The sequence below is a fragment of the Quercus lobata genome, chromosome 12 (genome assembly GCF_001633185.2).
Source record: "Quercus lobata isolate SW786 chromosome 12, ValleyOak3.0 Primary Assembly, whole genome shotgun sequence".
NCBI lineage: Eukaryota > Viridiplantae > Streptophyta > Magnoliopsida > Fagales > Fagaceae > Quercus > Quercus lobata.
Genome location: NC_044915.1, coordinates 24,524,558 through 24,546,273, shown reverse-complemented (window position 1 = coordinate 24,546,273; position 21,716 = coordinate 24,524,558). Strand labels below are relative to the sequence as shown.

At 38.3% G+C, this 21,716-nt stretch overlaps 3 protein-coding genes across 3 annotated transcripts; 2 read left to right on the top strand and 1 right to left on the bottom strand.

The window, feature by feature from the left end:
• On the top strand, positions 1–2,574 carry LOC115971524. Its single transcript, XM_031091493.1, has 2 exons — positions 1–1,267; positions 1,818–2,574. Exons 1-2 carry the CDS (start codon positions 518–520, stop codon positions 1,890–1,892), a joined length of 825 nt encoding a protein of 274 aa, XP_030947353.1. The 5' UTR covers positions 1–517; the 3' UTR covers positions 1,893–2,574.
• A 2,258-nt stretch (positions 2,575–4,832) lies between these two features.
• LOC115971521 lies at positions 4,833–6,486 on the bottom strand. Its single transcript, XM_031091491.1, has one exon. The coding sequence runs from the start codon at positions 6,280–6,282 to the stop codon at positions 5,071–5,073; it is 1,212 nt and encodes a 403-aa protein (XP_030947351.1). The 5' UTR covers positions 6,283–6,486; the 3' UTR covers positions 4,833–5,070.
• A 122-nt stretch (positions 6,487–6,608) lies between these two features.
• LOC115971523 (transcription termination factor MTERF6, chloroplastic/mitochondrial-like) lies at positions 6,609–10,202 on the top strand. Its single transcript, XM_031091492.1, has 2 exons — positions 6,609–7,914; positions 9,565–10,202. Exons 1-2 carry the CDS (start codon positions 6,751–6,753, stop codon positions 9,568–9,570), a joined length of 1,170 nt encoding a protein of 389 aa, XP_030947352.1. The 5' UTR covers positions 6,609–6,750; the 3' UTR covers positions 9,571–10,202.
• The last annotated feature ends 11,514 nt before the right edge of the window (positions 10,203–21,716 follow it).

The following is a 21,716-nucleotide window of genomic DNA, read 5'->3' as shown; positions in this document are numbered from 1 at the left end:
GATTAATCAGACCATCAATACCGCCCAGTTGAAGCTGATTCAGCCAAACTCGGTGAGTGAGTCAATTCTGTTTGCTTTTCTCTCTTCAAGACAGCTACTTTTTATCACACATAGGAATAGGAGGACCCAATTTCTATTGGGTCTTCTTCAGAAAACTGCTTTCTTTAGCATCAAATCATTTTCTTCATTAGGTTTATCTAAACCAAAACAACAAAATGAAGCTCAAAGACATTCTTTTACAGTGTCTTATCTCATAAACTCATGTGGGTTCTCACCAAAATCTGCTCTTTTAGCATCCCATAAGGTACACTTTGAAAACCCAGATAAACCAGACTTAGTGCTTAATCTTCTTAAAGAGAGTGGATTCAATGACACCCAAATCACCAAACTCGTCACAAAAATCCCACTGCTGCTTTTATCTCATCTTGAGAATACCCTTTTGCCCAAATTCGAGTTTTTGCGCTCTATAGGGGTTTCAGGGTCTGACCTCCCTAGAATCCTTAGTTTGAATCCTGACATGCTGAGAAGGAGCTTAAAGAACAATCTTATTCCCTGCTATGATTTCCTCAAGAGTCTGCTTTTTGAGAATGAGAAAGTCATTACAGCTTTAGGGCGCTCTCAAAGGGCTTTGTTAAGTAATGGAACAAAGACTATGGTTCCAAATATTGCACTTTTGAGAGAAGTTGGAGCACCTCCATCCACCATCTCTTTCTTGGTGATTCGTTCTCCGTCTGTTGCATTCATTAAGCTTAGTAAGTTTGTGAAAGCTGTCCAGGAGGTTAAGGAAATGGGTTTTGATCCTTCAAGATTTGCATTTGTGCAAGCAATCTTAGTGGTTTTGTCAATAAAAAAGCCAACGTGGGAATATAAATTTGAGATTTTTAGGAGGTGGGGTTGGTCTAAGGAGGACATTCTCTTAGCGTTTAGAAGGTTTCCAAATTTTATGCTTTTATCGGATGAGAAGATCACAAAAGTAATGAACTTCGTTGTGAACAAATTGGGACAGCCATCAACGGATATTCTTATGAATCCTGTGGTTTTGAATTTAAGCTTGGAGAAGAGGATTATCCCTAGGTGTTCAGTTGTTCAAATTTTGTTAGCCAAGAATTTGATCAAGAGTGATTTAAGCTTAGCGACTTTCTTACTACCTAATGAGAAGCTCTTTTTGGAGAAGTTTGTTATAAAATTTCAGGACAATGTTCCTCAATTGTTGAGCATGTATCAAACTAAAATGGATCTTTTGGATGTAGAAATTCAATCTAAGAAGGTATGTGGAACTGAACTGTTTTAACTTTTTGACTCCAATATAATGTTATTCTTGCCTTTGACTCTCATGGTTGCAAGGTTTTGCATTTTAGATTTATTGGATATGGGATTTGCGTTATCTCATACCATTTTCACATGTGTATGTAATTTCCAATACAACAATCTCAAATGTAAAACTTTGACATAGATTTGATGATTTTTTGATTAGAAATTTAGAAGTCAATAAATCTTGTGTGTTACTATTTAGGCGAAATTACTCTATTAGTCCATGAAATTTACCTACTAAGCGCTTTTAGTTCCTAAAGTTTCAATTGAGCACTATTGGTTCTTAAAGTTTCTAAACTAAACACAATTAGTCCCTCCACTAACTTTTGTTAGTTTTTTTGCTTATATAGCTAACAGAAATATGAGTTGGCATACTTTTAATGATGTGACAATATTTTTTAATTAAAAAATCTTAAACATCTCTCCTCTCCATTTACCCCTCTTTGTCTCTTCATTTCCTCTCATTCTCTCTATCTCTTTGTAACTTCTAGTGAAATCCATGTCAGATCTTCAGAGACCGCAAGACTATTAAGGAGGTTCACAAACTAGATCTCCGTACATTGAAGCGCAGCCAATTCTAATAACCTACATAGTTCTACATACATGCAATACCTGGAACAGAGCTCTTGCCGTGAACATTTAAAAAATTAAGTTTCTGGAGCAAACTTGTTCTCATGTGGCTGAATGGGCATTGAGTTATAGGGAAACTGGATTTGATCCAATTAATACGTTGTACATATTATTGGGGACCTTTGATATGGACGTTGGACAAGGTGAGGTCCCCATTATTCCCTTAATTGGTGTTCACCATTGCCTTTTGTTATCACAGGAAACTTTGTCTCCACCTCGTGCATCTATAGATCAAGTCCCCTATATGTCTTGTACTTCGTGGTTGATTCAATTTGCAAACAAAATGAAAGTTTCTTTGCTTTGTCTTTTTTGGGTCTTTGAGTTTGAAGGTTCAGGTCAAGTATTTCGTGGAGAGTGCCATAACCGGATAGTGTGAAGTTGAAGTATGGAAGTTGGCAACGGCGACTGGATCTAACCAGTGTGGGAGAATTACAGAATAACGTGAAATGTGTTTTGGTTCAATAGTAATTGCTGAGCTGGCTTTGTACTTGTTTATAAGGCAATTTTTGACATGTCTTATTTTTATTGTGCAATCTCATACATATTGCAGGAATTGCATGTTAAGCAATTGCATATAGTCTGCTCCCCTAAATAATGTTGCCACATCATTAAAAATATGCCAACTCATTTTTCTATTAGACACATAAGCAAAAAAACTAATGGAAGTTAGTAGAGTGACCAATTGTGCTTAGTTTTGAAACTTTAGGGACTAATAGCGCTCAGTTGAAATTTCAGGGACTAAAAGCGCTTAGTAGGTAAACTTCAAGGACTAATAGTGTAGTTGTGCCTGCTATTAACTTCTTTTGTATAGGAAAAATAAAAGAGAGAGAAAAATTGGGAGTCTTCTTGTTAGATGGGACATGAGTACTTAGATGGCTTTAATTTAGTTTGCAACTCTCTAAGTGCTAAATGTGGTCTGTGCTATTTGCTCAGGGCAACACACACAGGGCAGTATTCACCTTGGAATGTCATCTAATTGCCCTACATTAGATCTGTTACAATATTTCAAATAAATGGAGTCTGTAGACAATCTTGCGTTCTCTAACAAGTCACTCTAAAGCAGATAGAGCTAAAGGTAAAAAACGTCATATGTAGTGCACAAGACTCCTGCTGTTGCTGGATTTAGGAGAGGAAATTGATAGCCAGATTATGGACTCCAACTCGTGACACATGGCTTAAGCAGTAAGCAGTTGTGAATTTGTGCATAGGTAGAGCTGAAAGTAGTTTTCTTGAATTGAGAACTCATGCATATGGTTTTTGAGTTTTCTTTTATCATTAAAAATGGAACTTTACCACACCCATTAGGGGGCAACTTAGTGGTTAGACTTTAGAGGCTTGGGACGAGGGGGCCTTATTCCATGACCTAAATGGTCTAGGCCTAAGACCGACTATGAGCTTTAGTTACTCCAAAACCATGACCACCCCCCCCCCCCCCCCTTCTCCCTAGGCACCATATTCAAATTCCAATTTCATGAATTTCAAGATGGTGAGGTAATGTTTTGGAATAGTTTTTGAAGAAAAGAAACTTTGTTTCTTCTTGTTAAGTACTTAAGTTACACAACAAAAAGGCCACAAAGACGTATGGATGGCCTCAAAGGTTCAAAGTGGACTGAGCAAAAGAAAAAAAGATTGCCTTGGGGGAATTGTATTCTATTGTGGCAAACTAAAAAGTCAAGTATATTGGTGTTACGTTCATGTCAATTTCATTTGCATTGCTTGGATTTTGCTCTGTGGTGACTGGTGAGTGAATCCTCCAGCATGCATGCTTTGGTGGTTACAATGTTACATAACACTGAATGACTTAGTAGTTGCTTGTCAGTTTGAGGAAAAGCATATTGAACTGGGACATATATGGTACATCGATTTGGAATTGTATATGGTTGCTAGTTTCCAAGTTATAACTTTTAATTTTGCTTTCTTCTTGACAATTAACCAAGAACAATGGGGCTCACTCCAATCATAATTTCAATTCTTTTAGGGCAATTACCCAGCCACAATAAGGTTCACTGGATTTAGATTACTTTATTTACCCAATCTATTCAAAGACCATATATAAGTCCCCCCCTAACAATGAAATCAATTTCATATTTTCTTTTGCATAATTTAAGTGGATTCTTAGAAAATAATGGTTAAGTGATTAGATTCATAATTTTTTATTGTCTTAAATCTTTTGAATTAGTAATAATTTTTCATAGTATTGGACCAAATGGTCTAAAGTTGGAACCCTAACTCCACTTTACCTCTCATTTGAAAGTGAGAAAATTTCACTGGTCACTTATTTGAGTCTCTGTCCAAAGATGAAGGGAAGTGTTAAATAATAATTATTAAGTTCATTCTTTTCTATTAGTTTAAACTTTTGGATCTAGTAGTGATTTATCTTATCTTGTATGTTCCTTGAGCCTTGGCTACAAAGTTTTTGTGTTTGATGCATGGATTCGGAGAGTGCTTTTCTATGAATACCAACAAAGATGTTAGATCTTGAACATGAACTCAATATAACCGAACTGGTAACAACAAAGTGTTTGTTTCACGGCAAAGCCCCATCCTGGGAGTTGATTGAACAACAATGCACCTAAGACTCAAGCTTTTACCTATGTTGACACACACAAGAATATGAGCAATGAAAGAGAGGAAAAGGAGAGTAGTACTGCAATGGCACATCAATGGAGGATGATATGATAATCCAATTAAATGAGTTTATTTCATCTAAAGTAGCAGCCTATAAAAAGAGGGCCTGTTATCGGACACTAAAGAAGGCATGAAACAGTCCTGCAATAAAGTACCATTGCAAACTGCCATTTTGCTCATCCATTCACATCTAACTGTAACCAAGTGAACAAGTGGGGCATGCAGCAACAAATAGTTTGAGCAATAAATACCATACTAGAAACTATAAAAATGCAACTATCTTCTAATTAAATCAAGCTTTGTAAACTTAAGACATCTTGTAGTACTACTTCGCTGCCAATGTGCGAAACCAAATCCCAAAACCCATGTCAATATTCTTGTTGGATGGCTCAAAGTAGAAGTGCACTAGTAGGTAACGTAATATAGATAAATCATTCATTAAATCTAAAAATAGCGGAAAACATGAAAGAAACAAGTACTTTGATTTCAAAAATGAACATCCTACAATGGTTTAATTTCAGAAATTCTCTCTGATCCAATTCCTAGATCCAGAAGATCTGACTTTCCTTGATAGACCTCCAGCAGTTGAGGGATATTTTGCTGAAATTTGGTCACATAGTTCTCCAAGAAGTCTTTCTCCTTTGGTTTTAAGATAGTGAATAGTGCCGAATCTTTCCTGACCAACCCCTTGGATAACAAAATCTGAAAAACTGAGCACCGAGGTATAGTTCTCTTCTCCAAGCTGAAAAGTAAAACTATTGGATTTCTGGAAATATGTTCTGAAGGCCAACCCATTCTATTCACAAGGAAGTCCATTGCTTTCGTGATCCTCTCTTCAGTTAAACACATACAACCCGGATGCTTTTTGAATGCAAAGAGAGTCTGATCCTTGGACCAACCCCACCTCTGATACACCTCAAACCTGTGCTCCCAGTTCACTTTTCTTAATGAAGCAAGTACATGAATTGCATGGATAAAAGCCGATTTTTCGGGGTTGAATCCTAAATTTGTTACTTCCTTGACAATCTCTTCAAACTTAGCATGCCTAAGGAATGCTGTAGAAGGAAAACAACTCAATAAGAGACAGATGGAAGACTGAGGCACTCCAATTTCTCTTAAAATTGCCAAGTTGGGAGCAAGATTCTTTTGTACATCCTGAGAAAGACCCCGGCGAGCTAGCTTGAAAGTTTTAACAACTTTTTCATCCCTAACAACTATACTCTTGAAGAAATCGTACATGGGCATAAGATGATTCTTAATGCTTCTACCCAGTACAGATGGACAACCTGAGATTATGTTAGCACATTCCGCGTCAGAAAGCCCAATAGAACCCAAAAACTCAAATTTGGGCAGAAGGGTCTTCTCAGGATCTGACAAAAGCAAATATGGCTCAGCCTTGACAACTTTAGAGATCTGGGCATTGGTGAATCCATGGTTCTTGAGAAGATTAAGAACCAAGTTTGGTCTCTCAGAAGTCTCAAAATTTACCCTCTGAGATGCATGTTTAGCCCTTTCTAAAGACAACCCACATGAGTTTACAAGGAATGACACAGTAAAATTGTTTTTTTTATCATCTATGAGACCTGATGAGAAATAATTGACAACAAATAAGGGAATTTGAGGAAAACCCAGAAGGGAAATTGAGCTCGGCACAGCAATACACCTACTGGGTAGTACTAAAATTTGTAGTCTTCTACAGAGAATACCAAACATAATTTTGACTCACCGGTGTTTGGCTATGTAAGCTTCAACTATAGGAAGAACCTCTTCCAGATATTGATGGAGAACAGCTTCAATTTGATAACAAAGGTTGTATCTTGCTTCGTTGGCCACCCCTTATGACAGTGCCTAGAGAAGCCTCAGGCACACAAAAAGTTCAAAACCCTGAAACTGAGCTAAACAAAGAACTGTAAAATAAACGGCACAAAACATTTATACTTTATTATATAGTTCATTTAAACGACACACCCTTTACACATAAACGACACATAACGTTTATATACCCTGTTCCCAAACCCTTCCTGCCCAAAATATTCTCTCTTTTTCTCAATCAGTTCTGGGATTTATATACCCATGAAGCATAATGCATAGCTCAGTGGCCATCAGTCCCGAAGGATTAATCAGACAATCAAACTCGCCCAGTTGAAGCTGATTCAGGCAAACTCGGTGAGTGAGTCAATTATGTTTGCTTTTCTCTCTTCAAGACAGCTACTTTTTATCGCACATAGGAATAGGAGGACCCAATTTCAATTGGGTCTTCTTCAGAAAACTGCTTTCTTTAGCATCAAATCATTTTCTTTAGCTCAAAGACATTCTTTTACAGTGTCTTATCTCATAAACTCATGTGGGTTCTCACCAAAATCTGCTCTTTTAGCATCCCAAAAGGTACACTTTGAAAACCCGGATAAACCAGATTCAGTGCTTAATCTTCTCAAACAGAATGGATTCAACGATACCCACATTACAAAACTTATCAGGCGATTCCCACAGTTTCTTTTATTTAATCCTAAGAATACCCTTTTGCCCAAAATTGAGTTTTTCCGTTCAATAGGGATTTCAACCTCTGACCTCCCTAGAATCCTCAGTACAAGCCCTGACCTACTGAAAAGGAGCTTGAAGAACCATCTTATTCCTTGCTATGATATCCTCAAGAGTTTGCTTGTTGAGAATGAGAAGGTCATTAAAACTTTGAGGCGCTCGCATTGGTCTTTACAATACATAACTATCAGTATTGTTCCAAATGTTGAACTTCTGAGAGAAGTTGGAGTTCCTCAATCCAACATCTCTTTCTTGGTGACTACTTGTCCCTTTGTAGCATCCATCCAACCTAGTAAGTTGGTAAAAGCTATCCAGGAGGTTAAGGAAATGGGTATTGATCCTTCTAAAATTGTGTTTGTGCAAGCAATCGTTGTTGTTTTGACATTAAAAAAACCAATGTGGGAATATAAATTTGAGATTTTCAAGAGGTGGGGTTGGTCTAAGGAGGATACTGTCCTAGCATTTAAAAAGGATCCAAATTTTATGCGATTATCAGTGAAGAATATCATGAAAACAATGAATTTCCTTGTGAATAAATTTGGACGGCCATCAGCAGATATTGCTAGAAATCCTGTGGTTCTGCATTTAAGCTTGGAGAAGAGGATTATCCCTAGGTGTTCGGTAATTCAAATTTTGGTAGCCAATGATTTGGTCAAGGATGGTTTAAGCTTTTCATCTTTCTTATTAGTGAATGAGAAGTCGTTTTTGGAGAAGTATGTGAGCAAATTTCAGGACATTGCTCCTCAATTGTTGAGTTTGTATCAAAATAAGATGGATCTTCTGGATGTAGAAATTCAATTTGAGAAGGTAGGAGAGACTAAACAGTTGTTACATTTTTTTTCAATATAATGTTATAACATTTTGTTTTTACTATAATGTTATTCTTGACGTTGATAATCATAGTTGCTCTTTTTTGTATTTATTAGATATTGGATTTGCATTAACCCATAGTATTTTTTACATATCTAGGTACTTTCCAAAACAACAACCTGAATTATTATGCTTTTACACATGTTGACAAATTTTCAAACAAAAGTCAGCAACTCAGAAAAAAGGACCCTAGAATTAGGAGTCTTCTTATTAGATGGGACATTAGTAACTTAGATGACTTTGGTTTAGCTTCCAACTTTATTAAGTGCTTAATTTGTTTTGTACTATGTACTCAAGGCTGTACCATATGCATTCACCTAGCAATGTCATCTAATTTTCCTACATCACATCTATTGCAAGATTTCAAATAAAGGGAGTCTTTCGACAATTTTGTTCTCTTAACAATTCACTCACTTACTCTAAAGCAGATTGAGCTAAAAGCCTAAAAGTAGTATTCTCGAATTGGGAACTCATGGATTTGGCTCCTATTTTTCCTTTATAATTAAAAGTGCAACTTTAGTTTATGTGACCCAAAACTCTGTTGTCATAATTTACTATGTTTGGTACATCTTTAAGCCTGTTGATTTGCATTATCAATGTTTATGGCTGTGAATTGTGTGGATGTTCAGTATTTTAAGTTTTCTAGTGTGATCACAGACTCATCTGTCATAGGTATACTTCATTACCACTGTCTAGTCTTGAATCACTGAATTTGTACGTACTGTCCTTTGAGTTTTGTATAATTTTTTGTTTAGCATGCTTTGGTGCTAACTTGTCAAGTGTTGTCAAGTGTTGTCAGTTAGTACTCGAGAGTTGATACAAGAAATTTCAACTCACCCAATAATAAATGAAATTGGTGCTAAATTCTCTATAGTTTTATTTATTTCAATTTGATCATTGTGAGGTGGAGGATTTGATCCTTTAAGGGCGTGGAAGTCTCTTTTTAATTTTTTAAATTTTTTTGAGAAAGGTATGGAAGTCTCTATTGAAAACACGAAGAGGTGCTAGTTGAACTGATTGGTCTATTGTTATCTCTTTATGAACACTATTATAAAATAATACAACAAAACATTTGATTATATATAAGCATTTTCTTTCAATTATAATGTAACAAAATAGGGCATAGTCTTTTTAATTTTTAATTTAAATTCCAAGTTTTGCCTATGTAATGTAAATATAATCTAGTTATTTTGAGTTTTTCAACTCACACAAAAAAAAAAAATCTCTAGTTGTTTTGTGAATAATACATTTTTCCTTTTTAGGAGAAAAAAATCAGAGGAAAATTTGCCACCCCTAATCTTTTTTCAAATCCTTGTTTATGAAAGTTAGGTGAATATAGCTTATGGATTGAGTTATTTGGTTAAGTCCCTAATTTATATCTTTATTATGCGATTGAATGATAGGATACATGAGCTTGTTCATATTATTATTATATCTTATGAGATTAATTTAGGTTGTATGGGATAAGTGCTTAATATCTTTCCACTTGGAGATTTAATATTGACCTTAGTCAATGAGATGTATGTTAGGTCCTATTGATATACTTTTCTTTTCTATTTTTAAATATTTTTATTATTGATTCTGTAGGGTTGATGGGCCTAGTAGTATGTATTGGGCCTGGGGCCCGGTCCGAGGATGCCTAGTAGTCCGAGGATGGGTAAACATTATTATGGAGGTCGGCATTAATAAATAAAAGAAGGGATCTAGCCATGATGGTCCGAGAAGGTGGTCCGAGGAGGGATGCTTCCTTGGCTAAGCAAAGTAGGGGTCAGAGGGTACGGTTTGCCATTCAGATCAACGTTCTGGGAATTTCTATTGATAAGGATGCATGTCATGGAAGCATGGGGGCTATGAAATATCTAAGAGAAAATTGTTGCCATTGCATTAAATGCTTGGTAACTTAATATCTAAGAGAAAATTGTTGCCATTGCATTAAATGCTTGGTAACTAATTCTCTGGCCGCATTAATAAGGAAGTGATACCTAAATAGTAATTTTCAGCTTTACACTCCCTGAAGACTTCAGGAAAGTGCTGATAGGACAAGGATCAACACCAACAATCTAATCTACACGTGGAGGGTAGAGATGAAAGGAGGAAGATAGTATAAAATAGAAAGAAGACTCTAAGGAAAGGGGATCGGAAAATTGAGAGAAAAACATTGTAGCAACAAGAACTGTGCTTGTAACCAAATTCAAGAAATATATACAAGAACTGATCTTTTCGGATTGTGCCGAGTACGATTTTCTTTAGATAAAACTAGTCTATTTTTATTTATTGTGATCTGGATCCATTATAATTGTTGTCCAACTCATTAGAACTTAGTTTTCGAACACACTCTCTACAAATTCATTGTATTGGGCTCTTTGGGCCTAGATCCTTTTACCTTTTAGGCTTAGGAACCAAATTGTGTCCTTACAATTGATGTCGTTTGTGGGAAATTCTTGTATTGTAGTGAGTTTAACGTTCAATTATGGTAGGTTTAGGCCCGAATCAGGAGGAATCCATGGGGTCCCAACGTTAAGATCATTTTCTCAATCTTAAGCGAAGAAGGGACTGGAAAGTTAGTGTGCATACCACACATACTGGCAAGAGCCAATCTCAAAGTGGGAGCTATGTCTCTCATGAGGAGAATACCAGAGCCATGCAACTGGAGATTGATCATTTGAGAAGGAGGTTGCGCCATGAGTGACGAAGACGGACTCCTTCCAATTCTAATTTTTCTTCTTCTGACGATGATGGAGATGTTAGTTACAAGCCCAGATCAAGAACTCCCCCCAATGAGTCTTTCTCGTGTGATGAGGATAGCCATCGTGAGCATAGAAATAAGAGCTCATCTTGCAAAGGCCTGGGAAATGACGCTATAAGCAAGGCGTTGAACCAAATTTTCAGATCACCTTTCACACGCAGAATCGAAGAAGGAAGACTTCCTCGGCGGTTCACTTAGCCAACGTTCACCATGTACACTGGTCGAACAAACCCTGTAGAGCATGTGAGCCACTTCAACCAGAGAATGGCTATGCATTCCAAGAATGAAGCCTTCATATGCAAGGTATTCCCATCTAGTTTGGGCCCTGTGGCAATAAGGTAGTTTGATGGCCTGGGAGCCAGTTCTATTGGTTCATTTAAGGAACTCACTTGAGCATTTGGATCTCGCTTTATCAAGTGCAGTAGGGTTCCTCGGCCCTTGGACTCCCTATTGTCTATAACCATGTGAGAAGGGGAGACCCTGAAAACATACTCGAACAGATATTGGGAGATGTTCAATGAGATTGATGAAGACTTTGATGATGTGGCCATAAAGACTTTCAAGATCGGCCTACCTGTCGAGCATAATATAAGAAAGTCATTGCCCAAGAAACCTATAAGGAATGTGCGTCAGCTCATAAACCGTATTAATGAGTACAAACGGGTCGAGGAAGACTAGCAGCAGGGTAAAAGGAAGGCTAAGGTTATCCCTCAAGATAGGAGGGATTTCAGATCGGACAGATACAACAATAATCAGCCCCGAAGAGATTTTGCTGGACAATTTGAACCTACTACTACTCAGGTGGTCAACACGATATTCCGAGAGCTAGTGCATCAAGTTTTAGAAAAAATTAAGAATGAGCCATACTTTAAATGACCAAACAAGATGGGAGGAAACCCTATGAAACGCAATCAAAGTCTTCATTGCCAATATCACCAGAAGCGAAGGCACACCACAGAAGATTGCAGAATCTTGTGGAATCATCTGGAGTAGTTGGTTGGAGAAGGGAGGTTAAAGCAATTTTTACATTAGCCAAGTGGGTATGAGGGCCAGTTAGGATTGGGACCTCGAAGAGGTGCTTCTTCGAGAGCCCCTTTGGGCACGATTAATGTTATTTTTGCTGTTCCAGGGAGGACTAGCTCTCACCCCTCTAGGGTGATGTCTGTAGTTCGACCGCTTGCCGATGACTCCAACTTTGAGCCAAAGAGGGCTATGATAGAGATCTGACCAGCATTGAGTTTCTCGGATGAGAACAAAGTTGGCACCATATAGCCACATAATGATGCCCTAGTTGTCACCCTCAGGATAGGAGGGTATGATGTGAAGAGGGTGTTGGTGGATCAGGGTAGTGAGGTAGAAATTATGTACTCTAATTTGTACAAGGGGCTAAACTTGAAACCTGAGGATTTAACAGGTTATGATTCACCTCTGTTGGGCTTTGATGGGAAGGTTGTTATTCCAAAGGGCCAGATTAGACTACCCATGTAGGCAGGTTCAGAGGTGGTGGAGGTGGACTTCATTGTGGTGGATGCTTACTCTCCCTACACTGCCATTGTAGCAAGACCTTGGCTTTATGCCTTAGAAACTGTTTCTTCCACTCTCCACTTGAAAGTGAAATATCCATCCGGGGATCAGGTTGAGGAACTGGTTGGGAGACAATTCATGGCTAGGTAATGCTTGGTGGCTGCAATTATGCATAAGCCTGAAGCTGGATCCTCGGTCCCTGTTGATAAGGGTTTATAGCAATCAAGAACTCCGGTGTTACCCATGGATGAGACATCAGAAGGGGCGAAGTGTGAGGAGTAAGAGAAGATTTCTGTAGATGATGATTCGAAAAAGTTCTTTCAGGTCGGAGCTCAACTGTCTCCTCGAGAGAAGGAAGAGCTGATAGTGTTTCTTAAGAGGAATATTGACGTGTTCGCATGGAGTGCTTACGAAGCTCCTAGAGTGGATTTGAACTTCATTTACCATCATTTGAATGTCAAACCATCCGTCATCCCCAAAAAGCAACCACCTCAACACTCATCTAAGGACCATTCTGATGCTGTCAAGGACGAGGTAATCAAATTTAAGCAGGTCGGGGCTATTAAAGAGGTGTTTTACCCTGAGTGGTTAGCCAATACTGTAGTGGTGAAAAAGAAGAATGGGAAGTGGCAAGTATATGTGGACTTCATAGATTTGAACAAGGCCTGTCCAAAAGACCTTTTCCCCATGCATCAGATAGACTAGCTAGTGGATGCAACTGTAGGCCATCCTCAAATGAGCTTTTTGGATGCATTTCAGGGATACCACCAAATACCACTGGCTCTGGGTGATTAGGAGAAGACAATTTTTGTCACTCCTACTGGAAATTATCACTACAAAGTGATGCCTTTTGGATTGAAAAATGCAGGGTCTACTTATCAGAGGATGATGACCAGGATATTTAAGCCACAATTAGGCAAAAATATTGAGGTTTATATAGATGATATGGTGGTGAAGAATAAAGTGGTGTCCGAGCACGTGGGAGACCTTGAGAATATTTTTGAGATACTGAGGAAACACAAATTGCGCCTCAATGCTTCCAAGTGCTCATTTGGCATGGGGTCAGGGAAATTTCTAGGCAATATGGTCACTCATCGTGGAATTGAGGTCAACCTTGATCAGGTTAAGGCAATTAACAGTTTGCAGTCACCTCGGAATCCTAAAGAAGTCCAGAAACTAATAGGAATGACTATTACCTTGAACTGATTTATCTCTCGGTCGGCGGACAGGTGTAGACCTTTCTTCCGATTGTTGAATAAATAGAAGGGATTTGAGTGGACCAAAGAGTGCGCATTGGCTTTCCAGCAGCTTAAGGAATATCTTTCTCGACCACCTGTTATGTCTAGGCTTGAGGTGGATGAGGTCTTGTTTACTTACATTATTGTGGCTTCCCATACCGTGAGCTTAGTGTTGATACGGGTTGACAATGGTGTGCAGAGGCCAGTTTATTATATAAGCAAGTCGTTGCATGAAGCAGAAGTTCATTATTTACCGTTGGAGAAGGCCACTTTAGCAGTAGTACACGCTACACGTAAACTCCCTCACTAATTCCAATCCCACACAGTTGTTGTTTTGACCCAACTTCTGCTTCGATCACTACTCCGGAGTGCTGATTACACGGGAAGGGTTGCCAAGTGGAGTACGATCCTAGGGGCTTTTGATATCAAGCATATGTTTCGCACCTCTATTAAGGGCCAGGTCCTTGCAGATTTGCTAGCCGAGTTTGCTGAACCCTCAATAGAAGAGGAGATAGAGAAGCAAGACATGGATGGAAAATCAATTAGCATGGTTTTCTTGCAAGAGCTAGGAATGGCAACGGGTCGGGTTCGGGCTGGGTTTCTTTATGCCCGGACTCGACCCGCAGGCCTAAACTCGTTACCTGAACCCGACCCGTTTAATAAATGGATTTTTTTTTTTTCCAACCCCAAACCCACCTCGCCCGGCCCCATGGGCTCCACAGGCCCCATTCCGTCTTGCCCGGCCCCATTCCGTCTTGCCCCAAATCACAACATAAACATAAACACAGATATAAAAAACACAAGTTTCAGATCTATGAATTTCCCTTTCAAAATCACAAACACAAATACAGATCCTAACATAAACATAATCACAAATTTCACAAACACAAGATTTTCAGATTTTATCTTTCAAAATCACAATCACAATCACAAACACAAATCCTAACACAAACACAAACACAGATTTCACAAACACAAAAATTTCAGATTTTCCCTTTCAAAATCATAAACACAAAAACAGAAACCCTAACACGAACACAAAAATAGAAATCACAAACATAAAAATTTCAAATTTATGATTTTCCTTTTCAAAATAAAAAACACAAACACAAACACAGAAATCACAAACACAAACAAGGAAAAAAAACAATGAAAGATGAAACGAACGAAAGAAGAAAAAAGAAAAATCACGGGCGTGAGGCTGAACGAACAGAGCCGACGTCATGAGGTTGAACGAGGCCATGGAGCCGTGAGGTTGAGCGAGCTGTGAGAGCTTGAGAGAGAGAGGTGCTGCTGAGATTGAGATTTGAGAGCTTGAGAGAAAGAGAGAGAGGGGGGGGGGGGCGGTTGAGTGAGAGGAAAAATGAAATGAGTTAGGGTAGGGTTGGTTTATAACTATATATATAAGGGTATTTAAGTAATTTCTTATTTCTTATGTAACCGGGTCGGGTTGGGTTGGGTTGGGGTTCGGGTCAAGTCGAGTTCAGGTTTGGGTTGGGTTTTTGTAAAAATCCAAACCCAACTCGGACCCAGTTCGAGTTTTGTTTTAAAAAAAAAAAAAAAAAAAAAAAAAAAAAACCCAAACTCGACCTTATTCTTTATCGGGCCAGGTAAAATTCAGCCCATTAAGGTCGAGCCAGGCTGGGTACTTACGGATCGGGCAGAAATTTCCATCCTTAGTAAGAGCTTTTATCTTGGAAGGTATACGTTGATGATGCAGCGAATCAAAGAGAATCTGGAGTAAGGCTAGTTTTAATATCTCCAAAGAAGATCACTATTGAGAAATCCTTAAGATTGGGTTTCTTGGCTACAAATAATGAGGCTGAATATGAGGCTTTATTGGTGGGGATGACCATGGTTTAGAAGATGGGAGAAAGAACAGTGGAGATATTCTTAGATTCAAGGTTGGTGGTAGGCCAAGTAAAGGGAGAGTTAGAGGTCAGAGATGTGAGAATGCAAGAATATTTAAATCAAGTTAGGCATTTACAATCAGGGTTTGAGTCTTTCAACTTACTACAAAACCCTAGAAGTGGAAACACACATGCTGATTCTCTACCCACTCTTGCAACCTCCTCGATACAGGGCTTACCTCAGGTTATCTTTGTTAAAAACTTGTGCAAACCTGCTAAGATAAAGAAAGAGATGGTCCATATTCATCAGATTAGAGTGGGAACTGGCTAGATGGACTCTATAGTGCTATTCCTTAAGGAGGGTGTCTTGCTCGAGGGGAAGTACGAAGCTGATAAAGTGCGAAGAAAGGCTCTTCGGTTTTGGCTGTCTGAGGACCAAAAGTTGTACAAACGCTATTTTTCTGGGCCATATTTGCTATGCATACACCTTAAGGTATCAGAGCTACTCCTAAAGGAGTTACATGAAGGGATTCGTGGAAGCCACACTGGAGGCAAATCCCTATTTCACAGAGCCCTCACTCAGGGATATTGGTGGCCGAACATGCAGAAGAAAGCACAAGAGTACGTGAAGAAGTATGACCAATGCCAAAGATTTGCTCCAAACATTCACCAACCAGGGGGCATCCTTAATCCTTTGTCTAGCCTTTGACCTTTTGCTCATTGGGGCTTAGATATTGTATGGCCATTCCCTAAGGCAATAGGAAATAAGAGATGGTTGCTTGTCGACACGGATTACTTCACCAAGTGGGTTGAAACTGAACCATTGGCAAATATCAAGGATGTGGATGCCAAGAGATTTGTTTGGAAAAATACAGTCACCCAGTTTGGGATCCCTTATACCCTTATCTCAGACAATGGGCTTTAACTTGACAGCAAGGCCTTTAGGAGGTATTGTAGTGACTTGGGCGTTACAAATAGGTATTCCACCCTGGCTTATCTATGGGTGTGTGCGGTTTGGTAGAGGGGCTTTTTTCCAAATTTATTATCGAATCGATAGAGATCGGTTTTTTCATAATTGGAACCGATGCACACCGCCTAGGGTCGGTTCTTCGACCTATAGCGGTGCGGTTTAGTCAGTTTGAAATATTAAAAAAAAAATTGGGCTTTCAAGCCCAATATCAATATATCAACGTGTTCAAGATTTCATATTACTTATAAATTATTATAGTTAACACTTAACAAGACATAAATGATAGAGATAAACCTCCATAAAAATATTTAAGCAACCCATTCATATCCAATAAAAATATGAAGTTATTTCATTCATAACGTTTTACTTTATATTCTATTAATTCTAATATGTCATGTGTCTTTCTTTTTTTTCTTTTTTTCTTTATAAATTTATAGTTACTTTAAGAGGATAAAAATGTATATAACTTTTTAGAGTGAATGAAAAATAAAAAATTAAGGAGATCTGACAAACTGCAATAGATGAAACATGAACAACAAAGGCTAATTTAGACTTATTCTTCTACATGCAGTTATGTGGATAACAGTTGAAAGTTGAAACTGTCTGCACCCCCCAAATAAAACCACAAATTCAGCTAATTAAGTGGGTCATTTTAATTTTTAACATTTCTTTGTTAGGTCTATTAGACACTTAATATTTTTAACACTTAATATCTATTAGACACTTAATATTTTCTGGGTCCATTTAACTCTATTAGACACATTGGGCCAACAACGTGTTTTCTTATAAAAGTTAAAACAATGTACAATACAAAGCTTGTAGCATGTAAGTAAAATAACAAGAAACAGTGAAACACAAACCTAGGACAACAAGAAAGTAGAAACATAAACGTGACAGGCCTATGTAAAGCAAACATTCACAAAGAAACATAAACCCAGCATGTAAACATTGTAAAGTTTGTACTACAAACAACCAAAAAAATAACCCAAGACACAAAGATGGCTTACTGGTGGGTAGTGACTATGGGCGCCTGTGAGAGGCGAGAGCAAGAAAGAGAGTTAAGTCTTATGAGAGAGAAATAGAGTGTATTTATAGTGAGGGAAATCTGAAAACCTAGAACCAATTCAACCAAACGGTGCCGTTTTGTGTTTCTATTTATTTATTTATTTTTTAATAATAATACACAATTCAACGTCGTTTAGTAAAAAAAAAATTAAAATCCATACTTAGTAAAACTATGCTGTATCCAAAGGTTGAAAAACTAATAAACGATTTGAATATATCGGTTTGGTTCGACACCTCATTGGTGAGGGATTGCAGCTCCGACGATTGCACCGCACCGGCGTCGGATGTCGCTTTGAGTTTCGATCACCGGCATCGGCCCCGTTGGTCGGTTGCAAATGCAGTGCGGGAAGGTCGGTGCTGGTCGGTAAGGTTGGCTTCGGTTTCCTTTTGCACAGTCCTAGGCTTATCTACAAGGGAATGGACAGGCCGATGCTGTCAATAAGGTGATAGTGAATGGACTCAAGAAGATGCTGGATGATGCAAAAGGAAAATTGGTGGAAAAGTTGCCACACGTCCTTTGGACATATCAGACTACACCTCATAGGTTAACAAAGGAGACCCCCTTTTCAATGATTTATGGAGCCAAAGCAGTGATTCCTCTGGAGACCGGATTCCCAACACTGAAGACGAGTTCTTTCACTCTGGCAACAATGATGGGCTGTTAGAGAAGAGTTTAGATTTGATTGAAAAGCGAAGAGAAAATGTCATTATTCAATTGGCATATTATCAACATAAGCTCAAGCAAGGATACAATGCCAATGTGCGGTTAAGGCCATTAGTGCTTGGAGACTTGCTATTGAGGAAGGTTTTGGGTATTGCAAAGAACCCAGCATGGGGAAAGTAAGGGCCCAACTGGGAAGAGCCATATTGCATCACCTCAGTAGCTAGAATAGGTGTATATTATCTTGAAAATCTAGATGAAAATGTTGTACCATGCCCCTAGAATGTAAATAACCTGCAGTATTATTATTAATGAAAGTCTTTTCTACCATATTTTCCTTTATTACAATATACGTTTGTAAGGTGGTGGGCTATGCTAGTGGTGTTAGGCTGCCTCCTGCTGCACTAAGCCTAAGTTTTTTGGATAAGGGAGTTGGGACCGGTCTAGCTTTAACTTAAGTTGGTCCGGCTTGTGCGCAAACTAGGCCAGGTCTGTCAGGAACATGTTCATGGCAAGCAAAACTATTTCAGGCAAGTCGTGGCAGACATACATAATAATAATAAAATAAACAAAAATATCTAGCTACTCAGTGGGAAATGACCAAACAGCCCTTGAACTCAATTACAACAGCAATATTAATCGTTTTCTTTGCGGAAGGGAAAGAACATAACAGAGGATATTAAATATTAATACGCATAGGTTAGTCAGAATATTAGGGAAATCAACCAAAATCCAATCTGCGGGAGCATAGCCAAAAAGAAAAGAACGTTCCTTCTTAACGAAGTCAATCTCTCAAGAAAGAGTCCTGCCGTGGAGATTAACTGCCCTGAGGGAAACGGGCCTGAGTGGTTTTTCTGCACAGATGCTCTTAAGGTTTTCACAGAGAGCCGGATTTCATGAGGGAGAGAAGGGACCAATCTACCGGTGCATGCCTACCATTCTAATTCTCACTTTTGTCTTTCTTTTTTGTGGTTTTCTTTCTTCCTTTTCCCACTCGTTTCTTCGCTATTTCTTTTTAAGTTTTCTATCTCTTAGTCGAACTTCCCGTTGTTCCCCTCTTCTGTTCACGGCAAGACCCTCCTTTTATAGTGTCTGCCGTGACCAGATTTTACTGTTTTAACCCTTAACTCCCTTTGTCTGGTCTGGGTGTACTGACCGACCATTACTGTTCCGTCTGTGTGTCACCTTCCCATCACCAGACAAGGAAAGAGTATTTTGTTTGCTTGTCTGCCATGACACCCTTTCCTGCTACGGTCTGGGTTATTTCTCTCTCCCTATCCCTCATGGCATGCACCTAATGGTTCCAACTCAGCTTGCCTCTTTTGGGTAGTAAGCCATCCCAGCAGGACACCTCCCCGAAAGAGCCTGAGCCGGAACCTTCAAAATAGATTTTTCCCCTCTCCCCACCACTAAACCATGCTCTTTGAATCTCTAACCCCCCGACCTCACCATGCTCTGTATTGGCTAGGTACAGGCTAGTGGTGCCTAGGCCTTGCACGTGTCTTCATTCTATATGTGTCCAAAATCTGTCTGCTGCTTATTCGTCTGCCGTGGTCTGGAGGCTTGATGTCCATGTTTTTTAACCTTTTATGTGGGCTGCTTTTTGTTTTCCCGCTCCTCTTAGGAGCTGGGTTTTATTTGGTGATGGGCCTTACATATCTTTGGCCCACTCCTTGGTTTCCCTCATTTCTTACCATATTGTTCTGTTATTCCTATTGTAATAATTTAATCCTACTGGGCCTCTTTAGGCCAGCCATTTACTCTTTCTCCTAGTGGCTTGGTATGGCCACTGGTTTTCTCTTATTTATGGGCTCCTATGTCCCTTTTGTCTTTTCCTTGGGCATCCTTGGCCCGTTTGCTTTCTTTGGGCTACCTCGATCCTTTTGCTAATTCTACATTCTCATGGGCTTTTACTAACTTCATTGGGCTTCCTTAACCCAATAACCTTATTCTCATCCTTGGGGTTCATGGGCCTGCCATAAACCCCTTACTTTCTTAGTTTGCATTACTTTGGGCCTACAGTGGTCCTTTCTCACTTTTCTACCTCGTACACTACCCATGGGATGCTATTTCTCTCTTTCCGGACTTCTTTAAACCCACTTGCCTCTTCAAAGCCCATTTGTTTATTTCTTGGACCTGTGATCCATTATTCCTGCCGCTTGGCCCTAATGGTTTTGCTGTTTGCTTTGCCAACTCTTTGCTGCTCTTGTTATTGGGTTTTCTTTCTTTCCACCTGGATTCTCACAAATGGCTCTCAACAGCATTATATTTTATATTTGTTTAAGTATTAAACAGAACCTTAATTATGCTTAGCTCCTCGGATCACATACTTTGGGTAAATCAATACTTCCTATTATTTTTTTAAGTTTTAAATAGAACCCTAGTTATGCCTGACTTCTCGGACCACATACTTTGGATAAATTAATACTTCATAACATACTTTGGGTAAATTAATATTTCATATCATTCTTCTAAGATTTAAACAGAACCTTAGTTATGTTTGGCTCCTCGGACCACATATTTTGAGTGAATTAATATTTCCTATTATTTTTCTAAGTGTTAAACAGAACCTTAATTATGCCTGACTCCTCGGACCACATACTTTGAGTAAATTAATACTTCATATCATTCTTCTAAGTGTTAAACAGAATCCTAGTTATATCTAACTCCTTGGACCACATACTTTGGGTAAATTAATACTTCCTATTATTTTTCTAAGTGTTAAACAGAATCTTAGTTATGCCTGTCTCCTCGGACCATATACTTTGGGTAAATTAATACTTCTTATCATTATTCTAAGTGTTAAACAGAACCTTAGTTATGCCTAACTCCTCGGACCACATAATTTGGGTAAATTAATATTTCATATCATTCTTCTAAGTGTTAAACAGAACCTTAGTTATGTCTAACTTCTCAGATCACATACTTTGGATAAATTAATACTTCATATTATTCTTCTAAATGTTAAACAGAATCTTAGTTATGCTTGGCTACTCGGACCACATACTTTGGGTAAATTAATACTTTATATCATTCTTCTAAGTGTTAAACAGAATTTTAGTTATGCCTGACTCCTTGGAACACATACTTTGGGTAAATAAATACTTCATATCATCCTTCTAAGTGTTAAACAGAACATTAGTTATACCTGACTCCTCGGACCACATATTTTTGGTAAATTAATACTTCCTATTATTTTTCTAAGTGTTAAACAGAATCTTAGTTATGTCTGGCTCTTTGGATCGCATACTTTGGGTAAATTAATACTTCATATCATTCTTCTAAGTATTAAACAGAATTTTAGTTATGTTTGACTCCTCGGACCACATACTTTGAGTAAATTAATACTTCCTATTATTTTTTTAAGTGTTAAATAGAGTCTTGGTTATGCTTGGCTCCATGGACCACATCTTTGAACCACGTACTTTGGGTAAATTAATACTTCCTATTATTTTTCTATGTGTTAAACAGAACCTTAGTTATTCTTGACTCCTCGGACCACATACTTTGGGTAAATTAATACTTCATATCATTCTTCTAAGTATTAAACAGAATCTTAGTTATGCTTGACTCCTCGGACCACATACTTTGGTTAAATTAATACTTCATATCATTCTTCTAAGTGTTAAACAGAATTTTAGTTATGCCTGACTCCTCATACAACATATTTTGGGTAAATTAATAT

Bases quoted from the DNA above. Each gene is read 5' to 3' on its own strand.
- LOC115971521 (XM_031091491.1), bottom strand. From the start codon at position 6,282: ATGTTTGGTATTCTCTGTAGAAGACTACAAATTTTAGTACTACCCAGT.
- LOC115971524 (XM_031091493.1), top strand. From the start codon at position 518: ATGCTGAGAAGGAGCTTAAAGAACAATCTTATTCCCTGCTATGATTTC. The intron at 1,268-1,817 runs GTATGTGGAACT...AATCCATGTCAG, and splicing joins TAGAAATTCAATCTAAGAAG to ATCTTCAGAGACCGCAAGAC.
- LOC115971523 (XM_031091492.1), top strand. From the start codon at position 6,751: ATGTTTGCTTTTCTCTCTTCAAGACAGCTACTTTTTATCGCACATAGG.